Below are 27,267 nucleotides of genomic sequence, written 5' to 3' on the forward strand. Positions count from 1 at the left end.
TTTTTTTTACTGACACCAATGCTGGGATTTATATATCACTTACTGACACCAGCTGTGTTAAAAATATATATTATTGAACCGTTTGCAGCATTATTTGGTGAGTTTTTTTGATGTGCCCGGAGTTCCGCTTTAGTGTGAATGTTTGTTTGGTGATTATTTTACATTGATGTCCGGCTTTTCCATTAAACTTAATTTTTCACAGAATATGTATGAGCTGAGCGCAGTGTTTTCCCCCGTTTAGCGGACGTTGTTGTCAATGTTTTTGCATATTATTGGGTACAGCGTGTCCTCGGCCCCGGGGCCGGATTAGGATGGAGGGGGGGGGAGGGGGGACAAGCTGTAGATTCGAATACTTACATTATCTTCTCCCCGGCCCGGCTGTTGTGATCACCGTGTCAGCTCCCGCACCGTAACACAATTACTTACCCTTCTGAGGAGCTGTCAGTGTTGGTAAACTCAAGCGGCTAAACTGCATTACCCGGCAATCCGCTTGATCCCATGAAGTTATTAATAGTTTATTGATTTTGCCCTATTGCTGCTGAAAGGTGTCTCCATCCCGCGCCGCTGTTATCTGAATCCCTGACTGGTGACGGCTCGCCGCGTCCTGATCAATACTCCTCCATTGCTGAAGTCAACGCGCGGCCCGGCGCTCTTAATCCACTCTAGAAGGGGGGGCCCTGATACCGGGGGAGGGGCAGAGCGAGCACAACTTCATCTCGGAGAACATCGGCCACATCAAACGCAGGGAAAGGAAGGGGGGAGGTAAGAGCAGGCTGAATCTAAGGGGAGGCGAAGCAGGCTGAATCTTTGGGGGGGGGGGGGGGGGTCTGAGCAGGCTGAATCTGGGGGGGGGGGGGGGCAGTAAAGAAGTCGTCTGTCGCAGATTTGGTAAACCAGTAGTCCTGCGTTTGCTCGACGCGTTTCTGTACCAGAGGCCCTGACCCAGAAGTAATGTTTGACTGATGAGAACTAGAATGTATTGGGTGGCATTGGATTAGGATGAATAAAAAGACCCCATGCCTCCTTATATCAGGTCTCCCCGTCAGAGTCCCCCCTTTATATTAATTGTCCCTGTTAGAGTCCCCCTTACATCAATTGTCCCATCCTTATAAATGAATAAGTCAACCCTAATATTGGAGTCCCCATCAGTGTCCCCCTTAAAGCAGAGTCCCCATCAGTGTCCCCCTTAAAGCAGAGTCCCCATCAGTGTCCCCCTTATAGCAGAGTCCCCATCAGTGTCCCCCTTATAGCAGAGTCCCCATCAGTGTCCCCCTTATAGCAGAGTCCCCATCAGTGTCCCCCTTATAGCAGAGTCCCCATCAGTGTCCCCCTTATAGCAGAGTCCCCATCAGTGTCCCCCTTATAGCAGAGTCCCCATCAGTGTCCCCCTTATAGCAGAGTCCCCATCAGTGTCCCCCTTATAGCAGAGTCCCCATCAGTGTCCCCCTTATAGCAGAGTCCCCATCAGTGTCCCCCTTATAGCAGAGTCCCCATCAGTGTCCCCCTTATAGCAGAGTCCCCATCAGTGTCCCCCTTATAGCAGAGTCCCCATCAGTGTCCCCCTTATAGCAGAGTCCCCATCAGTGTCCCCCTTATAGCAGTGTTCCCATCAATGTCCCCCTTACATCAGTGTTCCCATCAATGTCCCCCTTACATCAGAGTCCCCATCAGTGTTCCCATTAGTGCCCCCTTACATCAGAGTCCCCATCAATGTCCCCAGCAGAGTGTCCCCCTTACATCACTGTCCCCAGCAGAGTGCCCCCTTCAGAGTCCCCATCCCTGTCCCCAGCCGAGTGTCTCCTTACATCAGAGTCTCCATCACTGTGCCCAACAGAGTGCCCCCTTATATCAGAGTCCCCATTGGGGTTCCTAGCAGAGTCCCCCTTACATCGGGGTCCTCAGCATAGTCTCCCCTTACATTGGGGTCCTCCTCAGAATCCCCCCTTACATCAGGTCCTCAGAGTCCCGTCTTGCATCAGGGTCTCCATTGGCGTCTTCTCCTATATCAGGGTCCTCATTGGAGTCCCATAAGTAGCCACTGCTGACTTTATTTTTGAATCATTGCACACTGGGGATACGCCACTGAACCGAGCTGAGGGCCAGATAAAATCACGGCAGGTGTACAGACCCGGTAACTCAGTGCAGGGATGGAGGGAACCCCTAATAATGGGCACAGCAGGTGTACAGACCCGGGAACTCAGCACAGGGATGGTGGGAACCCCTCATAATGGGCACAGCAGGGGTACAGACCTGGGAACTCAGCATAGGGATGGTGGGAACCCCTCATAATGGGCACAGCAGGTGTACAGACCCAGGAACTCAGCACAGGGATGGTGGGAACCCCTCATAATGGGCACAGCAGGGGTACAGACCTGGGAACTCAGCATAGGGATGGTGGGAACCCCTCATAATGGGCACAGCAGGTGTACAGACCCAGGAACTCAGCACAGGGATGGTGGGAACCCCTCATAATGGGCACAGCAGGTGTACAGACCCAGGAACTCAGCACAGGGATGGTGGGAACCCCTCATAATGGGCACAGCAGGGATACAGACCTGGGAACTCAGCATAGGGATGGTGGGAACCCCTCATAATGGGCACAGCAGGTGTACAGACCCAGGAACTCAGCACAGGGATGGTGGGAACCCCTCATAATGGGCACAGCAGGGGTACAGACCTGGGAACTCAGCACAGGGATGGTGGGAACCCCTCATAATGGGCACAGCAGGGGTACAGACCTGGGAACTCAGCACAGGGATGGTGGGAACCCCTCATAATGTGCACAGAGGGTGTACAGACCCAGGAACTCAGCACAGGGATGGTGGGAACCCCTCATAATGGGCACAGCAGGGGTACAGACCTGGGAACTCAGCATAGGGATGGTGGGAACCCCTCATAATGGGCACAGCAGGGGTACAGACCTGGGAACTCAGCACAGGGATGGTGGGAACCCCTCATAATGGGCAAAGCAGGTGTACAGACCCGGGAACTCAGCATAGGGATGGTGGGAACCCCTCATAATGGGCACAGCAGGGGTACAGACCCGGGAACTCAGGACAGGGATGGTGGGAACCCCTCATAATGGGCACAGCGGGTGTACAGACCTGGGAACTCAGCACAGGGATGGTGGGAACCCCTCATAATGGGCACAGCAGGTGTACAGACCCGGGAACTCAACACAGGGATGGTGGGAACCCCTCATAATGGGCACAGCAGGTGTACAGACCCAGGAACTCAGCACAGGAATGGTGGGAACCCCTCATAATGGGCACAGCAGGTGTACAGACCCAGGAACTCAGCACAGGAATGGTGGGAACCCCTCATAATGGGCACAGCAGGTGTACAGACCCAGGAACTCAGCACAGGAATGGTGGGAACCCCTCATAATGGGCACAGCAGGTGTACAGACCCAGGAACTCAGCACAGGGATGGTGGGAACCCCTCATAATGGGCACAGCAGGTGTACAGACCCAGGAACTCAGCACAGGAATGGTGGGAACCCCTCATAATGGGCACAGCAGGTGTACAGACCCGGGAACTCAGCACAGGGATGGTGGGAACCCCTCATAATGGGCACAGCAGGTGTACAGACCCAGGAACTCAGCACAGGGATGGTGGGAACCCCTCATAATGGGCACAGCAGGTGTACAGACCCAGGAACTCAGCACAGGAATGGTGGGAACCCCTCATAATGGGCACAGCAGGTGTACAGACCCGGGAACTCAGCACAGGGATGGTTAGAACCTCTCATAATGGGCACAGCAGGTGTACAGACCCAGGAACTCAGCACAGGAATGGTGGGAACCCCTCATAATGGGCACAGCAGGTGTACAGACCCGGGAACTCAGGACAGGGATGGTGGGAACCCCTCATAATGGGCACAGCAGGTGTACAGACCCGGGAACCCCTCATAATCTTTGTTTCCTCTGTGTGTGGCCATTGCTCTTCAGCACATCATAGGTAAGCATGTCTGCAGCAGGGCCATCATGGTGTCTCGGAGGCGCTCTGCATAGTTTGTGAGGGTATCATGTTCGGGTGTCAGCTGTTCTCCTCCTCCTCCTGCCTAATGATTCGAGCCGCTCGTCATCTCAGCACAACATACTGCTTTATAATTAGCGCAGAGTTGTTCTTTACGCATCATTAGCGATAACCAGCCTAGCTACATAGGCAGACCGCCGCCGTCATCTCGTGAAATTCGCGGCGGACAGTAAATCAAGTCCCCTGCATTCCTCCAGCCTGACAGATGTATAAATGGCGCTGTGAATTATTAAAAGTCGCCTCTAAATAATATATCGCATAAGAATATATTTCAGTGTAGAGAAAAACTTCCAACATGACCCGGAGCAAATCCTTAAAAATGAACTCCCAGTCCCTTTTACTTATTTATAGCGCTGAAATATTTCTCTGGTGTCCCAGCAAAGGGAAGAGCGGCATCCTGGCCCAGAGGTGGGGGCGCGATGTGGGGTGCCTGGTGCAACTACAAGTCCCAGCATGTCTTGGGGAATGGCATGCCTCCTCCACAACCTGACCAGTGCGCTAGAAGTCAGAATTTGATTGGATAGCAGCTGGAAATAAGGCCGCATCCTTTACGCTGCACTTAAACATTGAACATGCGTGTTGCTGCACTCTGCAGACGCGTTAAAGCATAAGAACATTTTTTTAAAGGGGAACCTCCGGGCAGAAAAACATTCATTTGGATATATTCCTCAGCAGCCACGAAGGATATCAAACCACTTTGTGTGCACCAAATGGCTGTGCAAACCTACATATTACCTTGTAAAAGTAGCAGTGACATCATCACTGTACTGTGTAGGCTCCACCCGCTACAAGTAGAGGAGTTAGGCGGAGACCAGACTAGTCCCCCTGCGCTGGAGAGAAGAGCTGTGGGAGGGGGCTAACTTTCCCCACCCTTTACAAAAATGTTCAGAAAATTGGGGTGGGGGGGGGGGAGACAAGACCAGTCTTCCTGCACTAGAGAGGGAAAGCAGAGGTGTGGGAGGGGCCCAGCAGGCTCAACCCACTACAGAAAAGTGCAGGAGGGGGTGGAGAAAAGACCATTCACCCTGCACAAGGAGAGAGAGCTGTGGGAGGGGCTAATCAGGCTCCACCCAATGCAGTCTGTCTGCAGAAAATTACAGAAGGGGGCAGAGACTAGACCAGTCCCCCTGCCCCATCATTGGTGTCCCACTGACACCAATGATTGGGAACTATTCCTCCGTTGATGGGGCACTATTCCTCCCACTGACACCAATGATGGGGCACTATTCCTCCCACTGACACCAATGATGGGGCCCTTTTCCTCCCACTGACACCAATGATGGGGCACTATTCCTCCCACTGACACCAATGATGGGGCACTATTCCTCCCACTGACACCAATGATGGGGCACTATTCCTCCCACTGACACCAATGATGGGGCACTATTCCTCCCACTGACACCAATGATGGGGCACTATTCCTCCCACTGACACCAATGATGGGGCACTATTCCTCCCACTGACACCAATGATGGGGCCCTTTTCCTCCCACTGACACCAATGATGGGGCACTATTCCTCCCACTGACACCAATGATGGGGCCCTTTTCCTCCCACTGACACCAATGATGGGGCACTATTCCTCCTACTTACACCAATGATGGGGCACTATTCCTCCCACTGACACCAATGATGGGACACCATTCCTCCTACTGATACCAATGATGGGGCACTATTCCTCCCACTGACACCAATGATGGGGTACTTTTTCTCCCACTGACACCAATGATGGGGCACTATTCCTCCCACTGACACCAATGATGGGGCACTATTCCTCCCACTGACACCAATGATGGGGCACTATTCCACCCACTGATACCAATGATGGGGCACTATTCCTCCCTCTGACAATGTTGTAGCACCTGAGGAAGCACCCATGTTGTAGTGCCCATGTTGTGGTCCCTGTGTTGGTACCCATGTTGTAGTACCCATGTTGTAGTGCCCATGTTGTAGTTCCTGCGCTAGCACCCATGTTGTAGTGCCCATGTTGTGGTCCCTGTGTTGGTACCCATGTTGTAGTACCCATGTTGTAGTGCCCATGTTGTAGTCCTTGTGGTAGCACCCATGTTGTAGTGCCCATGTTGTAGTCCCTGCGGTAGTGCCCATGTAGTATACTCATTGCCTTAGTAATTCCTGACGAGTTGACATCCAGTATTTGTGACCCGCTCATACAGCCGCTCGGCTGTGATTTGCTCTTGAAGTTGGTTGGATAGGAGTCGGTTCGGTTTAATTATGATGCTTTTCCTCCTTTTGCCTTCCATTGATATCTATAAAGAGATTTTTGACCATTATCTAAATAGCTTTATGTTCTCCAGCTATAATGTCCTGTGCAGGCTGTCCGATGGCGTCTGATACATACCATTACCGGAGCAATCTAACCACCGGGCCCTGCAATCTAAACCGCGCGCTTTGCAGTAATCTGATATTTTTATTCCCAACAAATGAATGCAATTTGATGCCGAGCCTCCCGGGAAATGCGTTGATAGCCGGGACTTGGTGTGTGTGTGCCTCAGATATTTACAGAGAGCTGAGATTTGTAGATAAGACCCACATTTTTCACAAAATATAACCTTTTTTAAAATGTATCATTCATTCTATATGTTTATCATAGGCATGCGCATGGGGTGTGCCCAGGCACACCCTAATCACCCTGTACAGGACAGATCCCCCCTACTGCCCTGCCACCCCTCCCCCCACAGCTCTACCAGCTTCCCTCCTCTCCTCTCCCGCTGGCTGTTGCTGCAGGGATGTTTTAGGATGAGTGGGGGAATGGGCCGGTAAATATGTAATTTACCAGCCCCTTCCCTTTTTAAATGAACATCGTCCGTGATCGGAAGTGTGTGTTTGAGCTATGGGGTGCATACCTAGGATTGTAGTAGCCTGCATGTACAGTATATACCATACCTGTGAGATCCTTCCCACTGACACCAATGATGAAGCACTATTCCTCCAACAGACACCAATGATGGGGTATTATTCTTCCCACTAACACCAATGATGGGACACTATTCCTCCCTCTGACACCAATGATGGCACACTATTCCTCCCACTGACACCAATGATGGGGCACTATTCTTTCCACTGACACCAATGATGGGGCACTATTCCTCCCACTGACACCAATGATGGGACACTATTTCTCCCACTGGCACCTATGATGGGGCACTATTCCTCCCACTGACACCAATGATGAGGTACTATTCCTCCCACTGACACCAATGATGGGGCACTATTACTCCCACTGACACCAATGATGGGACACTATTCTTCCCACTGACACCAATGATGGGACACTATTTCTCCCACTGACACCAATGATGGGGCACTATTCCTCCCACTGATACCAACAACGGGGCATTTACTGCCACTGACGTCAGGAAAGTTTGCAGGACCAAAAACTTGCTCTTCGTTTACAAAGTTTGGAGACCCCTGCTCTAGAACCTTTTTCAACCGTTTCAACAACATTCAGGTCTCAGGAAACCCCTGCTAAAAATGACTATGTATACAACAATAATATGGAGTTGCCCCCGATGACCATTAATACTGAGTTGCCACCCACTCCTTGTTGCTATAACAGCCTCCGTGATTTTAGAGTGTGTCACAGGGAACGTGTGTTTATTTGTGAGGTCAGGTAATGCATACTTGCCAACTGTCCCTTTTTTCCTGGGACAGTCCCTGCAAATAGGAGCCTGTCCCGGGTCATTTATATTGTCCCTGGAAGGGCCTGTTATTCGGGCTGCCCATAAATGTTAGGCAGAAGCAGTGCAGCTGAATGGGAGAATTAATCCAACTCTGCTACTGTGGCCTTAAGTTTTAAATTCCCTTTTTAATTTCCTGTAATTCTCTCTCTATATTGAGTAGACCCTATAATCTGATAAGTAGGCGAGATAAATTATGCGGAGTGGGCGGAGCTTCAGGGAAGTGGGTGTAGTAATTGATAGCTGTGCTGCAAAGTGTCCCTGGAACTTTTTTTTAAATGTTGGCAACTATGGTAATGATGTTGGAAAGAAGACCTGCCTCACGTTGGGCGCCAAAAAAAAAAGACTTGGCTCACAATCCGCATTCAGAATCATCCCAGAGTGTTCAGTATGGTTGAGGCCAGAACTCTGTGCAGGACACTCAAGTTCCTTCCATGGGCGTCCGCAGGTAGGGGCAAGGGGAGGCAAATGTCCCCCCCCCCCCTGGAATCTCAACTTCCCCCTTTCAAGTGATTGTTAAGCCACTTTATACCATCCTGTCTGGTCTTTTTAATAATCCTGTTTGCCCCAGAGTCTGTGTTTTAAAAAAATAAGCCGTTCTTTACCAGTTTTCAGAGGGCTGAGGCCGCTCACGTGACCCGTTGTCTCTCTCCTCTCCCCATCTGACATCTGCCTGCAGCGGAGAGGACAAAGGAGGACAGGAGAGCTATGGATGACGGAGGCACGTAAACTGACCACAGTGTCAAGGCTTAGTCGCCATGGTATACCGTGGTCAGTTTACAGAGAGGAGGACATAGCCAGGCAGGATCAGCCAGGTATTTTAGGTGATAGAAGGGGCCAAATTACACAGCACAAGCGCTGTGTTGTATAACACGCTTTAAGGGAACAGGATCCATTTTTTTTTTTTTTTTAACAAATTAACAAATGCTTTAAAAATAAATGCTCCTGTTTGCTCTTTAACCACTTTACCACCGGAGGATTTTGCTGTCTTCCGTCCAGGCCACTTTTTGCGATTCGGCGCTGTGCGACTTCAACTGACAATTGCGCGGTCGTGCGACGCCATACCCAAACAAAATTTACGTCCTTTTTTTCCCACAAACAGAGCTTTCTTTTGGTGGTATTTGATCACCTGTGCGATTTTTACTTTTTGCGCTATAAACAAAAAAAGAGCATAAATTTTGAAAAAATAACAATATTTTTAACATTTTTTTTATATGAAATTCCCCCCAAAAAAGATGTAAAAATCAATTTTTTAAAAATTTTTTGGCCAATTTGTTTTCTGCTACCTATGTTTGGTAAAAAAATCGCAATAAGCATATTTTGATTGGTTTGCGCAAAAGTTATTGCGTTTACTAACAAAGGGAAAGATTTCTGTAATTTTTGGTGTTTTTTTTTTTAACGCGTAATGGCGGCGATCTGCGATTTTTTTTGCGGGACTGCGACATTGCGGCGGACAGATCGGACCCTTGGCTGACATTTTTGACACTTTTGGGGGTACCAGTGACATTACTGCAGTAATCAGTGCTATATATATGCACTGTTACTGTAAAAATGACACTGGCAGGGAAGGGGTTAATTTTATTGGAGAGGGAGGGGTTAATGTATGCCTGGTGCTTACTGACGTGTAGGGGGGGAGGTGACTGAGTGAGCCAGGGACAGATCGGAGTGTTCAGCTATGCTGAACACTCCGATCTGTCACTCCCTGTCACTATGGAGATCCGCCCGCTTGTGTTTACACAGGCGGGCGGATCTCCACACTAGATCCCCGGCGATCGGGGCAGAGCAGCGGCGATCGCCGCTGCTCCTCCCCTGGCCCGACTCCCGCTGTGAATGAAAACAGCGGGAGCGAGCCTCCGGCGGCGCGCAGGCGCCGCCCAGAAGGGGGAGTGTCTGACGACGTAGTACTACGTCGTCAGACGATAACGAGCCACTCTGCCGCAGTAATATTACTGTGGGCGGTGGTAAAGCGGTTAAAAATGAATACTCAAAATAAGTATACAGAATAAGCCCCTCCCCTTCATTACATTGTTGAAAAAGGGGCGGGTGACCTTAAAATGTTGCCCCCCCCCTAAAAAAAGTTCTGCGGATGCCCATGGTTCCTTCACATCAAAATGGTCACACCAAGTCTGTATGGAGCTGGCTTTGGGCACAGTCATGGCGGAACAGAAAAGGGTCTTCACCAAACTCCTTCCACAAGGTTAGGAGAGCATAATTGCCTACAATGTCTTTGTATGATGGAGTATTAACAGAACTCTTCACTGGAAGCCTCGAAAGCCAATCCTTTGGAGGGGAGGATCATATACTATGGCCTTATAGTCTACCGTGATTGAGCCCCACCATTCCACTAAGTAGAGGTTTCCATTGTTGCGCTCTAAGCCGCTGAGCCAAGCCCCCGTTGACACGGACATGTATGAAACGCTTTCAAATTAAAATGATTATGGAAATAAAACAGTTATTGTTTGCAGTGTTAGGAAAGTGGAAATCAAAAGTAATTACATGTTTTTTTTCGATGTTGAGCTGTTTTTTTTTTTTCCTTTTTTTGTCAAGGTTATTTTTAATTGGTAGACTCATTATTCCAAGACCGCCAGTGCTTGTCTGGGCAGAAAATCAACGTACTCGTTCAATTTTCTGGTGCTTTTGGAATAATCTGATATTTTTTTTTTTCTAGCAACTTTCCCTTATATGCCTTAAACCTCATTACACTTCAAAGAAAGTTTGTTAACGTGCGCAGGCGCCGGGGGATGAAACGACCATTTTCACAGTTCATAAAACCCGCCTGGTGCTTTCTCCATTACAGTGGCCACTATCTTCCTAATAAAACCCGTTTTTTTTAATAGTTATTGGATCTCGGCTGGGATTGTTCTGTGTACATTGGATCGCTCCGCTTGGATGAGGTAATTAACCGCTTTCATTTGCCTTGTTCCTTTCAGGCTGCCGGAGGTGCGCATTTCAGACAATGGACCCTACGAGTGCCACGTTGGGATCTACGACAGGGCCACCAGGGAGAAAGTGGTCCTGGCATCGGACAACGTGTTTCTCAATGTTATGTGTGAGTAGCAATCATAATACTTTTCATTATAAGTTACATCGAGCAAAGCTGCCGCCATTTTTTTTTTCCCATTTGGAAACAAAATGTAAATTTCTCTAGCGCTCATCGACAGACGTAGTCCTCGGTGATACACCACCTTCGGGTTATGTTACCTCCGCAGGAGCAGGACTAGACAGGAAATTAAAAAGCTCTGGCCACACCCTAGGGGCAGTCCCAGAGGGTATATCCTCTCTCTCTCTGCCTCAGCAAATCAGTTATTTTCTGTCTAGTTAGGAGTAAGGACCTAGATACCTTGCTGGGATCTTAGGTCCTGGCAAGAAATTTTTTTCTAAAAGGATTTTTGGACAGCTTTTTTTCTCCAGTGTTCCTGTGAGATCTTCAAGCAAGAAAGCTGAACTGGGCGACGGGCTGGATGTTGAGATCCGGTGGTCACCCCAGTTCAGCCTACGAGCGCGTGCAGGCCATAGCTCCGCGCTGAGTCGGCCGCGACAAAGTCCCATTAAAGGACTGAACCCGCGAGTTAAACGTCTCGCTGAAACGCCAAAGACCATGAGTCACGGCGTCTGTATCGGTCGACAGCCCTCCCGCCCCGGTGGAGAGGGGTACTGTCAGGAGTTGGTGCCCGCCTGGTTCCGGTATGGTGAGTAGTATGTTCCCCCTGTTTTCCCTGACGGGTTTTTGTGGTGAACGCGGGCCCCTCTCTGTATGGTAAGAAAGAGTTTCTTTCTATCCTATAACATGTCACAAATCCTCCTACTTTGAGTGTGATTTTATGTGTGCAAAAGCCAGGAGGCTTGGTTTGGGAGCTAACTATCTATTGTATACATGTTTTAAAGATGTAATCTGTGGCATTCTGGGAATCTTATGGGTTAAGTATAAGCTACCTACCAGTCAGAAGCCATGGACATGTAGACTGCCTTCCAAGTCAGATCTCCAGCTAATAGCAGGCCTCCCGAACGGCCATGCGGTCCGCCAGGGCCGGTACCGCCAAACACGCCATATCCCCATGCAGAGAGAGTGTTGTGTGCCTGTAGCACACCGCTAGTCAGCACAGGCCGCCGCCATTTTTTTTGCTGGATCGCACGAGCCGCCATTTTGGCGTAGCCTCGTGTCTCCAGCATGGGGGCGGCCATGTTGTAGGTGATTCTACACCTCGTGGAGCTTGGGGGAGGCGCCGGAAGGCGTACAGAGGGGCGGAGCCGCCTCCTTTCTTCCTGGGCAGCCAGCCAAAAGACTTCCTGTTTGTCTAAGACAGCGCTGTAAGCTGTTGCAGTTCAACTCTGAACATCAAGTGGTGAGCCTGGGGGTCTATCTCTCTCTCTCTCTCGATCGATAGGGATCCCTAGCAGGTAACACTAAGGGGTTTTTTGTGGCGCTGAGGGTCAAAAAAAAAAAAAAAAAAAAAAAGTTTTTCTTTACTTTGAATCATATCATCCAGGAAGTAACTGGAGTTATTATGGACCCTGCCACACAGATTCCCCCAACTGTTTCCCTCGAGGGGGCCTCGGGACCCGCCGGTGTACAGAGTATAGAGTCATTTACAGCAATTTTGGAGTCTATGGTGGCTCGGGTGGAGGCGGCCTGTCAGGGACGGGGGTCAAGGAAGCGACCCCCGCCTACCCCTATACTATCTGACACCTCTGACTCTGATTCAGAGATGGTCACTGCAGTTGCAGGTTCCTCTGCAAGGGCTGCTATCCCAGGTAAAGCCCCCTCAGACAGTGAGGAGGACGCTTCTTCTCCTGCTATAATTCAGGAAGAAGCATTGGTGGACGCACTAGTTGTGGCAGTGCAAGAAACCTTAAAACTTGAGGCTTTACCGGCAGAGGCAACTGAAACAGAGAGGCCTTTTGGGACTAATAAGCCCATCAAGACGGCGAAGGCTTTTCCTGTACCTAAATGTTTTGGAAATCAGATTAAAGGAGAATGGGAACATTCTAAACGTACCTTTACTATTTCCAAGCGTATTGCTAGACGCTATCCGTTTGAGGAATCCATCATTAAGAAATGGACGGTACCACCAGTCGTGGATCCGCCTATTTCCAGGCTGAATAAAGCCACGGTTATTCCAGTGGAGGACACTTCGTCCTTTAAGGATCCGGTGGATCGAAAGATAGAAGCGGAGTCCCGCACTATCTTTTCTCTGATAGGGTCAGCATTTAGACCAGTAATTGTTATTGGTCTAGTTTCCCAGACACTTACAGAATGGGCGAAGATGGTACGCCAAGATCTTAGGGGAAAAGATATTCCCCAGGAGACATCTGATTTGATAGAACAGATCATACAAGGGCTACGGTTTATCTGTGACGCAGCCTTGGACACTACTCCCTTGTTAGGGCATGTATCTAAGTTAGCAGTGATCCTCAGACGTGTGCTGTGGTTAAAATGCTGGTCAGCTGACCTAGGTTCCAAAAAGACTTTGACCAATCTCCCTTTCCAGGGGAATCGTCTATTTGGAGCCAACCTAGATGAAATCATTAAGGATGCCACCGGGGGCAAGAGTACTTTTTTGCCACAGGCTGCAAAAGCTAAGGAACCTCGCAACAAGCGAGGACCTTTCTTTACCGCCCATAAAGGACGCCCGGCTGGTACTTCCGGGAAAGGCAAGACTCCTCCAGGAGGGTTCAAGAAGGGCTGGTCGGACAAGCAGAGGACCAACCCAGCCAAACCCGAAGTAAAGGAGTACACAGCCTGAAGGTGCGCCCCCACCCAATTTCAGGGTGGGGGGACGTTTTCACCGGTATTCAGGACATTAGATCGAGCATCAACCACTACTACCGGTGCGATTCTTCCCTTCCAACATTTTAGTACAGGAAGCGGTAGCTACCGTTCCCTGCATAGATCTTTTCCTTTACCTTTTCCTAAGATTAGTCCCGATACCTCACAGGAATCGGATCTGATTGACCAGATAGGCCAAGTAGCCTCTAGTCGGGTGACTTCGGTCCCTGAGGTTCAACCAGAAAAGATCACCTTGCCTGATAACTATCAGGTATCTGATAAATGTGTGGGAACAGAAAACGACCAGACTTTCTCGGATGGTCGGGGCCAGGTACCTCTAGGGACGCCTGGTTCAGATCCAATCAGCGCCAGTGGTCCTAGAAATTCTAGGCTGGCCTCTTCAAGCCGGCCTGGCCGACTTGGACAGGTTAGTCGCAGACGTTCCGTGGGAACTTCGTCTCAGGGAGTGTCTGTAGTCTCAAGGACCTATTTACCTTCGTGCTTTACAGTCGCTGGTTTTAATGGCCTGGCCATTGAGACCCAAGTACTGAAGGACAGAGGTTTGTCTACTTCAGTCATTCCTACCCTTATTAAAGCTAGGAAAGCGACTTCCAGCAAAGTCTATTATCACACATGGAAGACTTATATTGCGTGGTGCGAATCTTTAGGATTTCCTCCACGTACCTATTCGGTGTCTCGAATATTGGCCTTTTTGCAACAAGGGGTTGAGCAGAAGCTAGCCTTGAGCACCATCAAGGGTCAAGTTTCAGCATTAGCAATCTTCTTTCAGAAACCTTTAGCTACCAAATCCTTGGTGCGGAATTTCATCCAGGGGGTGCGGCACCTGGCTCCTCCAGTCCGCGCGCCCTTACCGCCCTGGGATCTTAATTTGGTTTTGTCGGTTCTACAGAAACCTCCCTTTGAAAACATCAGGGAGATTCCCTTGCTTACTTTATCCCAGAAGGTGGTCTTCTTGGTGGCTATTACTTCTGCTCGCAGGGTGTCAGAACTGGCTGCATTATCATGCCAGTCCCCATACCTAGTGATTCATAGGGATAAGGTAGTACTTCATCCTAAGCCATCTTTTCTTCCTAAGGTGGTTTCAGATTTTCATCTGAATGAAGATATTGTACTACCTTCCTTGTGTCCTCAGCCCAAGCTTGCCCAAGCATGCGTTGCATTCCTTGGATGTGGTTCGGGCAATCAGGGTATACCTGAAAGCTACGGAATCATTCCGTAAGACGGATTCACTTTTTGTGATCACGGATGGCCCCAGAAAGGGTTTGCCTGCATCTGCCGCGACCATTGCCAAATGGATTAGACAAACGGTGGTACAGGCTTATTCTATTAAGGGTCAGAGTCCTCCGTTCCCTGTTAGGGCGCACTCCACTCGAGCGCTCAGTACTTCCTGGGCCTTTCGCCATCAGGCGTCAGTGGTCCAGGTATGTAAGGCGGCCACTTGGTCGTCGGTACATACCTTTACTAAATTCTATAAAATTGATGTGACGGCATCGGCGGATGCCTCATTTGGCCGCAAAGTTTTGCAGGCCGCAATTTGAGGAGACCGGTGGTCTACCTCGAGGGTTTTTTTCTGTTTGAAAAATTTTTTTGTTGAGTCTCATCATTAAGGATGAGCATTGTAAACTTCTAGTTGGCACCGGTTGGGCCTTCTAGATTGGGATTTGATTTCCATTTTCCCACCCCTCAGTGGTGATACTGCTCTGGGACGTCCCGAAGGTGGTGTATCACCGAGGACTACGTCTGTCGATGAGCGCTAGAGAAAAATGGATTTTTGTAAAATCTTACCGTAAAATCCTTTTCTCTTAGCTCATCGACAGACGTAGTCCCCGCCCCTCTGTTTTGGAGTTGGGTTGGGTTAAATTCTCTAAGCACTGCTTTTTCACATAACTGATTTGCTGAGGCAGAGAGAGAGAGGATATACCCTCTGGGACTGCCCCTAGGGTGTGGCCAGAGCTTTTTAATTTCCTGTCTAGTCCTGCTCCTGCGGAGGTAACATAACCCGAAGGTGGTGTATCACCGAGGACTACGTCTGTCGATGAGCTAAGAGAAAAGGATTTTACGGTAAGATTTTACAAAAATCCATTTTTTTTTACACTTGCATGAAATATTTCATATTTTTTAAAAAAAATGTTTTTTTGAAGTCCACTTCTAAACTGGTTTCAGGTTATAGGGAGATGATGTGAACTGTCAGCAGATCAGGATTATGAGAGACTACTTCCAGGACTGGAATATCTATGGGAACAGGAAAAAAAAATTGCAGTTTATCAAATTATCATTGTTCTGGGGTGACATTCACTCTCAGATTGCCAGAGGAAGAAATAGAATGTCAACAGTTATCTCAAGGAGAAAATAATGTTCTAATAATTTGTTTTCTTATTGGTTGATTTAACCTGCGTCTTCCAGAAAACGTGTGATCCCTAAAAATGTATCTAAAGCCAAATGCTAATTGAGTACAATAGCCAAAGCATTTTGGGGGCCTGACACCTGGTTGGTGGGTAAGCAGCTTCCACACTCCAAGGGGTCAAGACAGTCCCCCTTGGTTATATAGCTGAAGATCTGACCTGGAGATTGAAGTGTCGCACCCAAAAGTTTGATAAATATAGACCGTGTCTTCCAGAAAACATGCGATCCCTCAATGTGTATCTAAAGCCAAATGCTAATTGAGTACAATAACCAAAGCATTTTGGGGGCCTGACACCTGGTTGGTGGGTAGACAGCTGCCAAACTCCAAGGGGTCAAGACGGTCCACCTTGGTTATATAGCTGAAGATCTGACCTGGAGATTGAAGTGTCGCACCCAAAAGTTTGATAAATATAGACCGTGTCTTCCAGAAAACATGCGATCCTTCAATGTGTATCTAAAGCCAAATGCTAATTGAGTACAATAGCCAAAGCATTTTTGGGGCCTGACACCTTGTTGGTGGGTAGGCAGCTGCCAAACTCCAAGGGGTCAAGAAGGTCCTCCTTGGTTATTTAGACGAAGATCTAAACGGGAGATTGAAGTGTCACACCCAAAAGTTTGAGTTCATAATGAAGTTCTAAATAATAGAGTACAACACCAATGCATTGTGAGGACTTGATACCTGGTTGGTAGGTAAGCAGCTTCCATGCACCAAGAGGTCAAACCCCCCCCCCCCCCCCCAGGTTATATAGGTGAAGATCTGACCTGGAGATTGAAGTGTCACCTCCAAAAGTTTGATTGATATAGACCAGGGATCCTGAAACTATGGCCCTCCAGCTGTTGCAGAACTACACATCCCATGAGGCATTGTAAAACTCTGACATTCACAGACATGACTAGGCATGATGGGTATTATAGTTCCTAAAAAACTGGAGGGCCGTAGTTTGAAGACCCCTGTCTTCCAGAAAACGTGTGATCCTTCAAAGTGCATCTAAAGAGAAATGCTAATTGGGTACAATAACCAAAGCATTTTGGGGGTCTGACGCCTGGTTGGTGGGTAGGCAGCCTCTACACACCAATGGGTCAAGGCAGCCCCTCCCCCCTCCTCCCCCGGGTTATATAGATGAAGATCTGACCTGGAGATTGAAGTGTCACTCCCAAAAGTTTGATTGATATAGACTGTGTCTTCCAGAAACCGTGCGACCTGTCAAGATGCATCTAAAGCTAAATGCTAATTGAGTACAATAACCAATGCATTTTGGGGGGTCTGACACCTGGTTGGTGGGTAGGCAGCTTCCACACACCAAGGGGTCAAGGCAGCCCCCCTTGGTTATATAGACAAAGATTTGAAGTGGAGATTTAAGTGTCACACCCAAAAGTTTAAGTTCATAATGAAGTTCTCAATGATAATTGAGAAAAATAACCAATGCATTTTGGGGGGCCTAAACCTGGTTGGTAGGTATAGGTAAGCAGCTTCCATGCACCAAGGGGTCAAAACAGCCCCCCCCCCCCCCAGGTTATATAGATGAGGATCTGACCTGGAAATTGAAGTGTCAAACCCAAAGGTTTGATTGATATAGACCGTGTCTTCCAGAAAATGTGCGATTTCCTCAAAACTCATCTAAAGCCAAATGATAATTGAGTACGATAACCAATGCATTTTGGAGGCCTGACACCTAGTTGGTGTCCAGACACCAAGGGGTCACATAGATGGCTTTTATAGATGAAGGTCTGAACTGGAGATTACAGCATCTCTCCCAAAAGTTTGAGTCCAAAATGAAGTTCTAAATTGACTACAATAGCCAACGCCTTGTGGGGGCTTGACACCTGGTTGGTGGGTAGGCAGCTTCCACATACAAAGGGGTCAAAGCAGCCCTCCCCCCAAGGCTAGGAAGACACAATTTTGAGCTGGAGAATGAAATATCACACCCCAAAGTTTGAATCTGAAATAAAGTTGATTCCAAATGCTAATTGAGTACAATACCAATAGCCAACGCATTGTGGGGGCTTTGCACCTGGTTGGTGGGTAGGAAGCTTCCACACACCAAGGGGTCAAAACGGCCACTCCTGGGTTATTAAGACAAAGATCTGAACTGGAGTTTGAAGTATCACATCAAAACGTTTGCGTCTATAATGAAGTTCTAAATGCTAATTCAGTACAATATCATTACGTCTTGGGGACCTGACTCCTCGTTGGCAGGTACGAGACTTCTACATACCAAGGGGGTCAAAACACCCCCCATGGAGATTTAAACATCACACCCAAATGTTTGAGTCCAAAATGAAGTTCCAAATGGTAATTGTAGCGGAGGGGTAGTTCAATTTACAGGGTCTCCGCTGGTAGACTGGAAAACAGGTAATAATCCCAATAGGCAGGTACAGCATGCAACAATCCAGGTAGCGTTATACCATTCTTCCCTCCCAAGGACTACACAATCCACACAGGTGTTGAGAGTCAAAACTAGAATGCCTTGTTTATTGAAAGGACAAGGGATCTACACTCTGCCAAAACCCCTCCCTCTTCGAGACATTCCACACACAAAGCTGAACATCCCATAATAACCTTACTCTGTCAGACAGGAACAATAGGACAATAGAATGCAGGTATTTACAATAACAAACCCCACCCCACACATCTCCTGAGGGACACTGCTCAGAAATATGATAGTCCATAGTGAAAGAGTTCTCACTCTCTCCACACAAACCACACTACAAACACTTGGTTCTTAAAGGTATACACATGCAATAAACATAATGCGTATACGAAGGACAATATACAGTGGCTGTGTTTGCCACAGTAATTGAGTACAATAGCCAAAGCGTTTTGGGGGCCTGACACCTGTCTGGAGGAGGGTGGGTGGGGTTGGGGTTAGGCAGTTTCTCATACGAAGGGGTCAAAGCAACCCTTCTCCTGGGTTAGGAAGATGAAATTTTGAGCTGGAGAATGAAACTTCACCCCCAAAAATTTGAGTCTGAAATAAAGTTTATTCCAAATGCTAATTGAGTAAAATAGCCAACTCTTTCTGGGGGCCTGACACTTGGTTGGTGGGTAGGCAGCTTCCACACACCAAATGTTCAAAGCAGCCCCTCTAAGTTGTGTAGACAAAATTCCGAACTGAGGATTGAAGCATCACATCCAAGGGTTTGAGTCCAAAATGTGGTGTAGTCCCACCAACCAGATGCCATACAGGAACCACACCAACACAATAGTGTCAACAATTGGAACATAATATGATCACCTATCTTCAGCTCCAGGTCCCACCGCCATCAATCTACCCTCTAGAGCAATAAATACCTGGAATGGGGTCTAACCACTCACCACCTTATCCAAAATTCAAAGTTCTGGCTTTAGATGAACTTTAAGTAAATGTTTAAAAAAGTGTTTTTTTCCTTCATACTTGCGTTATATTTAGTCACAAAGACAATGTTTTAGAACAGTCTGACAGCTTCTGAAATCATGACGTCTTTTAAAAATGTATTGTTTCTAAATAATAAAGGAGGAAATTTGTTTAGCTCGAATATAAAGTCCATCCTTTGTTTTCTCTGCTTGAAGACCAAACAGCGATGACAATAATTACTCTTCACATTGTATTGCACTACTTATGCTGACTTTGTTTGAGGGCTTTGTAGAGAAGAACTCTCACGATTAGAATACTGGTCCATAAATACATGTTCCTACACCTTGCAATGAACCGTCGATGTGTTTCAGAAAAAAAAAAACATCTTTATCAAGTGCCTTTCTGTCTCCTTGCCCCTCCCTACATAGAAGCTGTATTTGTGAGTTTCGCTGCCACTGCCTTCTTGTTTTACTGAGAACCCCTGTAGGGAGCGCTGTCTCTTCCTTTGTGTTTCTCCCTCTGTCTTTCCAAGAGTGTTTAGCTGTATCCAACACCCAACGGTTGCTAGGATACAGGTGACTGGGCCTGCACAGTGTCCTCGGTTGCTAGGACGCAGGCGGCCAGGTCACAAAGCGTCATTGGTTGACAGGACGCAGGCAGGTGGGCCACACCAGAGTCATTGGTTGTTATAATGCAGGTGACCATGCTGCGTGTACCATGGACATGTAAGATGCTGTGCAGCCTGGCTGCCTGCACCCTTGCAACCAATGACACTGTGTGGGCCAGCTGCCTGCGTTCTAGCAATCGGGGACATTTTGTGGCCCTGCTGCCTGCATCCAAGCAACCAATGCCCATCCATTTGTGACATAGCAAATAGTGACATTGTGCTGTCTGGCCGCCTGCATCCTAGAAACCAGTGACACTTTGTGGCCTGGTCACCTGTGTCCTAAAATCCCAGTGACACTTTGTGGCCCCGCTGCCTGCTTCCTAGCGTCCAATGATGCTGAGTGGCTCATCCACCTGCATCTTAGTTACACTGTGCTGCCAAGCTACCTGCATCCTAGCAACCAGTGAACCTGGATTGCCAATTGGTAGATCCAGCCGACCCTACCACTGCTTAAAAAGACAAGGGATGGTGGAACAAAGGATCTGAGATGTCCCACCTACCTGCATAAATAGCCATTGTGCTTGTATTGGGGAAGTGTTTGGGGTTTAAAACAAGTGCTGTAAATCACAGATTATTAACTGTTCATTGCCTATCTAGATGTATGATTGGACATCAGTGTAGGTGTTGGTGAGGGGGGGATTGATTTCTCTCGACTACATATCTCATGTACGCTACCGCCGGCGCTTAGGAAGGCGCAAGAAAGTGCTGCATGCAATTGGTCACATGGGGGGAGTAGGAGAAACCAATACCTATGTTTGGTGAGACTTCTTCTAATAAGAGATTGCAGCTGTCAGTGCAGTGCTGTAACCTGCAACAACCAATCATAAACCATCTTTCAAAGGTCTGCCCACTTCTAGAGGGTAAAAATTGAATTATGATTGGTTGTACTGGCTTTCAGCAAATCTCCATTCTTTCTAGGTTGTTCTATAAAAAATAAGACGTTCAGTGTTGCCCATAATCTCCCCGCTAACCCCCACTATTGACAAAGCTGACCTTGATAACTTGATGGAGCATTCAGCAGGGCTTGGGTATCCATCGTCCTGAGGGTGGTGGGATCATGTCTGCACTTCCACCACCCTCTAATGCCTGTAACCAACCTCCTTTGTAAAGGTATTTGTAGGATGTTGATGAGACAAAAAGTTAGGTGCTACAACACAAATGTTCACAGAAATCCCTCTGAGAAGATGGGTGCATGATCCATAGTCGCACAGCTGTAGACCTATTCATCCAAGTAAATGATCCACAATTCCATACATCGCTCCTAAAAATCTTCCATTTATTGGTTCCCCACAGAACACATAATCTTGGTGCAGCAGGTAACGTGTTTTGGCCTGGATGGCCTTATTCATAATCATGTTACGAATAAGGCTAACCAAGCTGAAACACCTTAACTGCTGTACCAAGATTCTGTGTTCTGAGGGTAATCAATAAATGGGAGATTTTTAGGAGCAATGTATAGAGTTGAGGATGGTTTTCTTGGATGACTGTAGAATGTTAGTGTACCTACCTATTCGTATATGATGGTGACAATCGGTGAGACATCTGCATTGCTTCAACCTGCCATGCCAATGGGGGAATGTGAGGCATTCCCAGAACAATTCTTATTTTGAATAATCCAACAACCATCAGAATTGTCCATTATCCTTCATTGTCCATGCTCTATTACTCCATTACTCCTTAGGCCTGGGAGTCCCCTGAATCCCACAAGTTGTACTCAGGCCAGATACATCTCCTGTACTTTTCTGTCTGTATGTGGCTATCCTACCATTGCACATCCATGTTTTATTGCCCTTATCTCTCCAATCTTTGCACACCTATAAGCACCAGCATGCCCATTTATCCATTTTTTTCACTGGAACTTGTAGTGCTACCCCAGTGGGAGATCCCCAGGCTTACAAGAGACGGCCATGTCATGTGCTACTTGCTGGATGCTGGCAAAATGTTTAGGTCGGCGGTAGATGTTACGGTTTTCACCGCTCCGAATTATGATGTTAGTAGCTTATAAAACATCAAAAGGAGAAATTTGTGCCGTGTCTGTACCATTATCCATACCAATCAGCATGGTGCCAGCTTCCAGTGAGGAGCATGTGAAGGGGAAACGTGTCCTTTTCCTTCAAGGTTATGAAAATCAAAATCCACCCCCACAGGTACCAGTGCCAAGGTGTCGGATCAGCTGCACCCAGTCGGGGGAGAGGAGCAGATGCTGGGATTATTTTTACACCTCGGCTTTGATGCTGCCTGGCAGGGACGGTTGAGCTTGTGGAGCTGACACATGGATGGGCCTGATAGCCAGAGGGGGGTGAGAGAGAGGCGGTAGTGACATGGCGGAGAACATTGGTGCCCGGAGGTGCAAGGAAAGGGGGGTCAGTAGGTGCTAGAGTTTCCTGTCCAGTGCTGGCACCTTATATGAGCAGAGGTAATTGATAGTGAGATGCCATTTACCAGCATCAGGATGCGTGGGTTTTTTTTCTTTTAATTATTAAACCTATGGACAAAAAAAAAAAAAAAAGGATGTAAAAATTGAATTTTTCTGAGAAAACCTGTTCTAATTTTTAAATCTTTTGAAATAAAAATTCATCACTGAAATTGTATTTGCTGTATTTGCTATGACAGCTGCAGCCTGACCCCCTCAACTGTCACCATGCCCTTGTCTGTGCGAGGCTCAATGACAGCTCAGCCAGTAGGTTTGTTTGTAAACAAACCCATGCGGTCACCATGATAGGCTATCAAGGTCATCACCTGATTGGAAACCAATCAGCATGGTTCTTGATTGTTAGTATAAGACCAGAGCTTTCAGCTGTCACTGTGTCTTTCTCTGTGTGCAGCTCAATGATAGCTCAGCCAACAGGTTCTTTTGTAAACAAACCCATGTGATTACCGTGATAGGCTGTCAAGGTCATCACATGATAGGAAACCAATAAGCATTGTTGTTAATTGTTAGTATGAGATTAGAGCTGTCATTGGGCCTTTCTCTGTGTGAGGCTCAATGACAGATCAGCCAACAGGTTTGTTTGTAAACAAACCCATGTTATCACCATGATAGCCTGTCAAGGTCATCACATGATAGGCTGTCAAGGTCATCACATGATAGGAAACAAATAAGCATTGTTGTTAATTGTTAGTATGAGATTAGAGCTGTCAGCTGTCACTAGGCCTTTCTCTGTGCGAGGCTCAATGACCGATCAGCCAACAGGTTTGTTTGTAAACAAACCCATGTTATCACCATGATAGGCTGTCAAGGTCATCACATGATTGGAAACCGATCAGCATGGTTTTTGATTGTTAGTATGATACCAGAGCTGTTGGGAGGCAGCAGTGCGGAAGCCATTGAAGGGATTGGCAGAGAGGAGTGAAGGACACTGAGTGGAAGCAAGTGGAGGGGATTGGTGGAGAGGTGTGGAGGAAACTGAATAGAAGCCAGTGGACGGATTGGTGAAGAGGGGTAGAGGACACTAAATAGAAGCCAGTGAAGGGATTGGCAGAGAGGAATGGAGGGCACTGAATGGAAGCCAGTGGAGGAATTAGCAGAGAGGGGTGGAGGACACTGAATAGAAGCCGATGGAGGGATTGGCTGGGAGGGGTGGAACACACCGAATAGAAGCCAGTGGAGGGATTGCCAGGGAGGGGTGGAGGACACTGAAAGGAAGCCAATGGAGGGATTGGCTGGGAGGGGTGGAAGACACTGAATGGAGGCCAGAGAAGGGATTGGTGGAGAGGGGTGGAGTACACTGAATGGAAAGCAATGAAGGGATTGATAGAGAGGGGTGGTGGACACTGAATGAAAGACATTGGAGGGATTGGCTGGGAGGGGTGGAGGGCACTGAATGAAAGCCAGTGAAGGGGTTGGTAGAGAGGGGCAGAGGATACTGAATGAAAACCAATGGAGGTGATTGATAGAGAGGGGAGGAGGACACCGAATGAAATCCAGTGAAGGGATTAGCTGGGAGCTTTGTGAAAAGAAACGCTGTCATCCTTGTACAGGACATGTGTTTAATGGCAGAATCACCAGGAGAAAAGAAAGGGGGAAAATAAAAGGAATGCAGCCATCACATCTAAACACTGGTAATCTGCAATCCATTACATTTTTTTAATGTAATAAGCTTTTATCTTCCTCTGTATTTCCATTACTGGCACCCAGGGAGGGGGGCATCACCACCTGTCAATCACCTACCACTATGCAAAGCGCCTCGTGACCTTGTTTCTTGAATATATAATGCAATGTGACCTTTCATAAAAGCAAACCATTTTATATCTCTGCGATGCATCCTTATTATTATTATTATTTTTTTTACATTCTAATTCCTATTGTACAGCAGATTTCCAATTAATGCATTTTATTAGGCACCAAAGTGCTTAATTAACATCGTGTAGCTATGTGGCTCGTTAACATCTCGCTGAAAATAACTTGCAACTGAAGCTGCGAAGAGCCGCGGCCGCGCTGGAAATACGTAGACATGATTACCGGCGATGTTTTAAAGGGTATGTTATGAATGTTCCGGAATTTATACAACTTCTGACGCAAGTAAAGGTTAGCCGGCAGCAAAGTAAAGGGTCGGTTCACCGGAGCATATTGTATGCCGTATTTTTCTTTAATTATTTTTGATAATTAAAGAAGAAAATCGATTAGCTTAACATTTTATTTCTTATATCTGCTGATTTTATGTTATTTTAGTAATATTTATTTATTTATTTTTTAAACTTGAAGACAAAGTAACAGCATGAAGAAAAAAACACATGTACAGGAGAGATCTCATTATATACATAGGCAGGGCTGCTGTTAGAAATCACAGGGCCCCGCCCAGCCTACCCCCCCCCCCCAACCCTAATATATAAAGGCAATATTTTCACTAAAAATACACCAAAATCATTATTAGAGGACACAAACATAACGGAGAACCTCTTTAATGTTTTCAGGCCGGCTCGGCTGCGCGAACCGACGTAGTACTACCTCAGGCGCGCACGTGGTGTTGGGGGGCGAGCGCGCACCGGCATGCTCCCGCCCCCACTAGGCAGCGGGGATGCCGATGTGCGGGGCCTGTAGCTGCGATTGCCGCCAGCCACCCGCAATCGCTCCCTGCTGAGAGAGAAGGACGGTCGGATGTTGTAAACACAGCAGACCGTTCTTCTCCCTGGAATGATCACAGAGCTCCTGTGATCCTTCTATACAGGAACACAGGTCTCTATGGTCATTTCACAAGTCACGCCCCCCAAAGTTAACAAACGCTCCCCTAGGCTCACATTTAACCCCTTGATCACCCACTAGGTTAACCCCTTCCAGTGTCATTATGACAGTAACTGCAAATTTTTAACACTGATTACTGTAGTAATTTCAGTGGTCCCCCCAAAAGTGTCAAAAATGTCAGTTAGGGGTCCGATCTGTCCGCCGCAATGTCGCAGTCCCGCTAAAAATCGCAGATCGCCGCCATTACATAAATCTTTCCCCTAGTTTGTCGATGCCATAACTTTTGCGCAAACCAAATGAAAATACGTTTATTGCGATTTTTTTATTTTTTTTTTATTTTACCAAATATATGTAGCAGAATACAAATTGGCCTAAAATGATGAAACAATTTGATTTTTATTTTTTATTTTTTTGGGAATGTTATATAGCAAAATGTGAAAAATAATATTTTTTTTTTCCAGAATTGTCTCTCTTTTTTTGTTTAAAGCGCAAAAAAAATAAAAATCGCACAGGTAATCAAATACCACCAAAATAAAGCTTTATTTGTGGGAAAAAAAGGACATCAATTTTATTTGGGTACAGCGTCGCACCACTGCACAATTTTCCGTTAAATAACGCAGTGCCGAATCACAAAAAATTGGCCTGCTCATTAAGAGGGCAAATCCTTCTGGTCCAGAACTGGTTAAAAAAAACAAAAATTATATATTTTTTAAAATTTTTACAATTTATTTAAATTTACAATTTTTTTAAATGATTTATTATAATGTTTATTTTTTTTTTTGTTGCAGGACAGGGAAGCCTGTAGCGCTGCAAGGGGTAGGGGGGGCACACAAGGAAGGAGGGGGATCAGAACAGGGAGGGGGATCGGTTTCGGAGAAGCAAATACAGGAACGATGCCTTGTGTCTGTGTCCCTCACCGCAGCAGCTGAAAGCTGGCAGGAGGGGGAGAAACTGGCTTTCTGCTGCAGAGAGTCGCACAGGGCTTCCTTCTTTGAATGCCCCGACCACACCGATTTCCCGTGCTGTTGGGGCCCCCCTGTGTTCCCGGGCCCCCTATAGGAAGACTGGTGGTCCCCTCCCCCCCTATTAGCAGCCCTGTACATAGGCATTGTCTAAAGGGCTGCTGTTAGAGATCACAGGGCCCCATACGGCCTATCTGACAGCCCCCCCCGGCCGAAAGTGACATAGATTTATCAGTCCCTTTCTCTACAGCCTCAGCAGCACAGATGAATGAATAGGAAGCGCTCTGAGGCTTCCTGCTCATTCACAAACTGAAGCATAGTAAACACAGTTTACCATGCTTCAGTGATGAATGGACACATGAGTGATTGGTACTGATCGCTTACTGTGTTCATTCAGGAAAGAAAGCGGGCCAGTAATTTACATTCCCCTGTGTTCCTGCAGCAGCTGCGTGCAGGAGAGGAGGGGAGCCGGCAGTGCTTCGGAGGAAAGGGGCACACAGGGGGGTCCACATACTTGAAGCAACCCTCGTGCAGTGCAGCCGGAGGGAGGGAGAGGAGGAGAAGTTGGCAGCAGTGCAGTGGGGGACAGAAGAGAATCGGTGTCTGCAATAAGACAGTACAGCCAGCACTTCTGCTCAACCGGTGCCTGGGCCCCCCTTTTGAACTGACGGGGCCCGGCCCAGTACAGGAGAGCTGACTGTACTGCCTGATCAGCAGCCTTGATTGTCTGCCCCGCAATAAACACAACCAGTGCCACATCCGGTGTTGTTCCCATACTGAAGTCCCTTTCATGTGTGCCAAGAGGTATCATTGTCCACAGAAGTCCCACACTTTATTCACTTTATCTGGACAGTTTCTATTAAAGCCTAACTCCCGGTTATTGTAATTGGTCTGTTCGGACCAAGCTGGCCAAAATGAATCATTTACTAATTGATGTGGATTATACAGCACTATGTTCCGGCTGTGGTACAAGGACTTCTTCTCCAGAGACAGAACAAAATAGAGTAAGGCTAAGTGCCGTTCTGACGTTCACAAGAAGCCTCGTGTTCTATTGCTGGATACAAGCTGTCCTCTGGTTGGCGGAGGTGGAGAACACAACGTCATCCACTCACATCCCCACCTCAGACTTTATCCAGTACATGAGGGAGTCTTTCTCCTGATGCAAAGCACTACTTCTCTCACTGACACCAATGAT

At 47.5% G+C, this 27,267-nt stretch overlaps 1 protein-coding gene across 1 annotated transcript in view; it reads left to right on the forward strand.

The window, feature by feature from the left end:
* The window catches only part of IGSF21 (immunoglobin superfamily member 21), a 392,526-nt gene that overhangs the window by 90,200 nt on the left and 275,059 nt on the right, over positions 1 to 27,267 (forward strand). Inside the window, exon 2 of the mRNA XM_082273487.1 lies at positions 10,666 to 10,784. Coding sequence (XP_082129613.1) covers positions 10,666 to 10,784 — 119 coding nt within the window. The remainder of the gene's footprint in view (positions 1 to 10,665; positions 10,785 to 27,267) is intronic.

This window comes from Pelophylax lessonae (assembly GCF_965119305.1).
Source record: "Pelophylax lessonae genome assembly, chromosome: 12".
Lineage (NCBI taxonomy): Eukaryota > Metazoa > Chordata > Amphibia > Anura > Ranidae > Pelophylax > Pelophylax lessonae.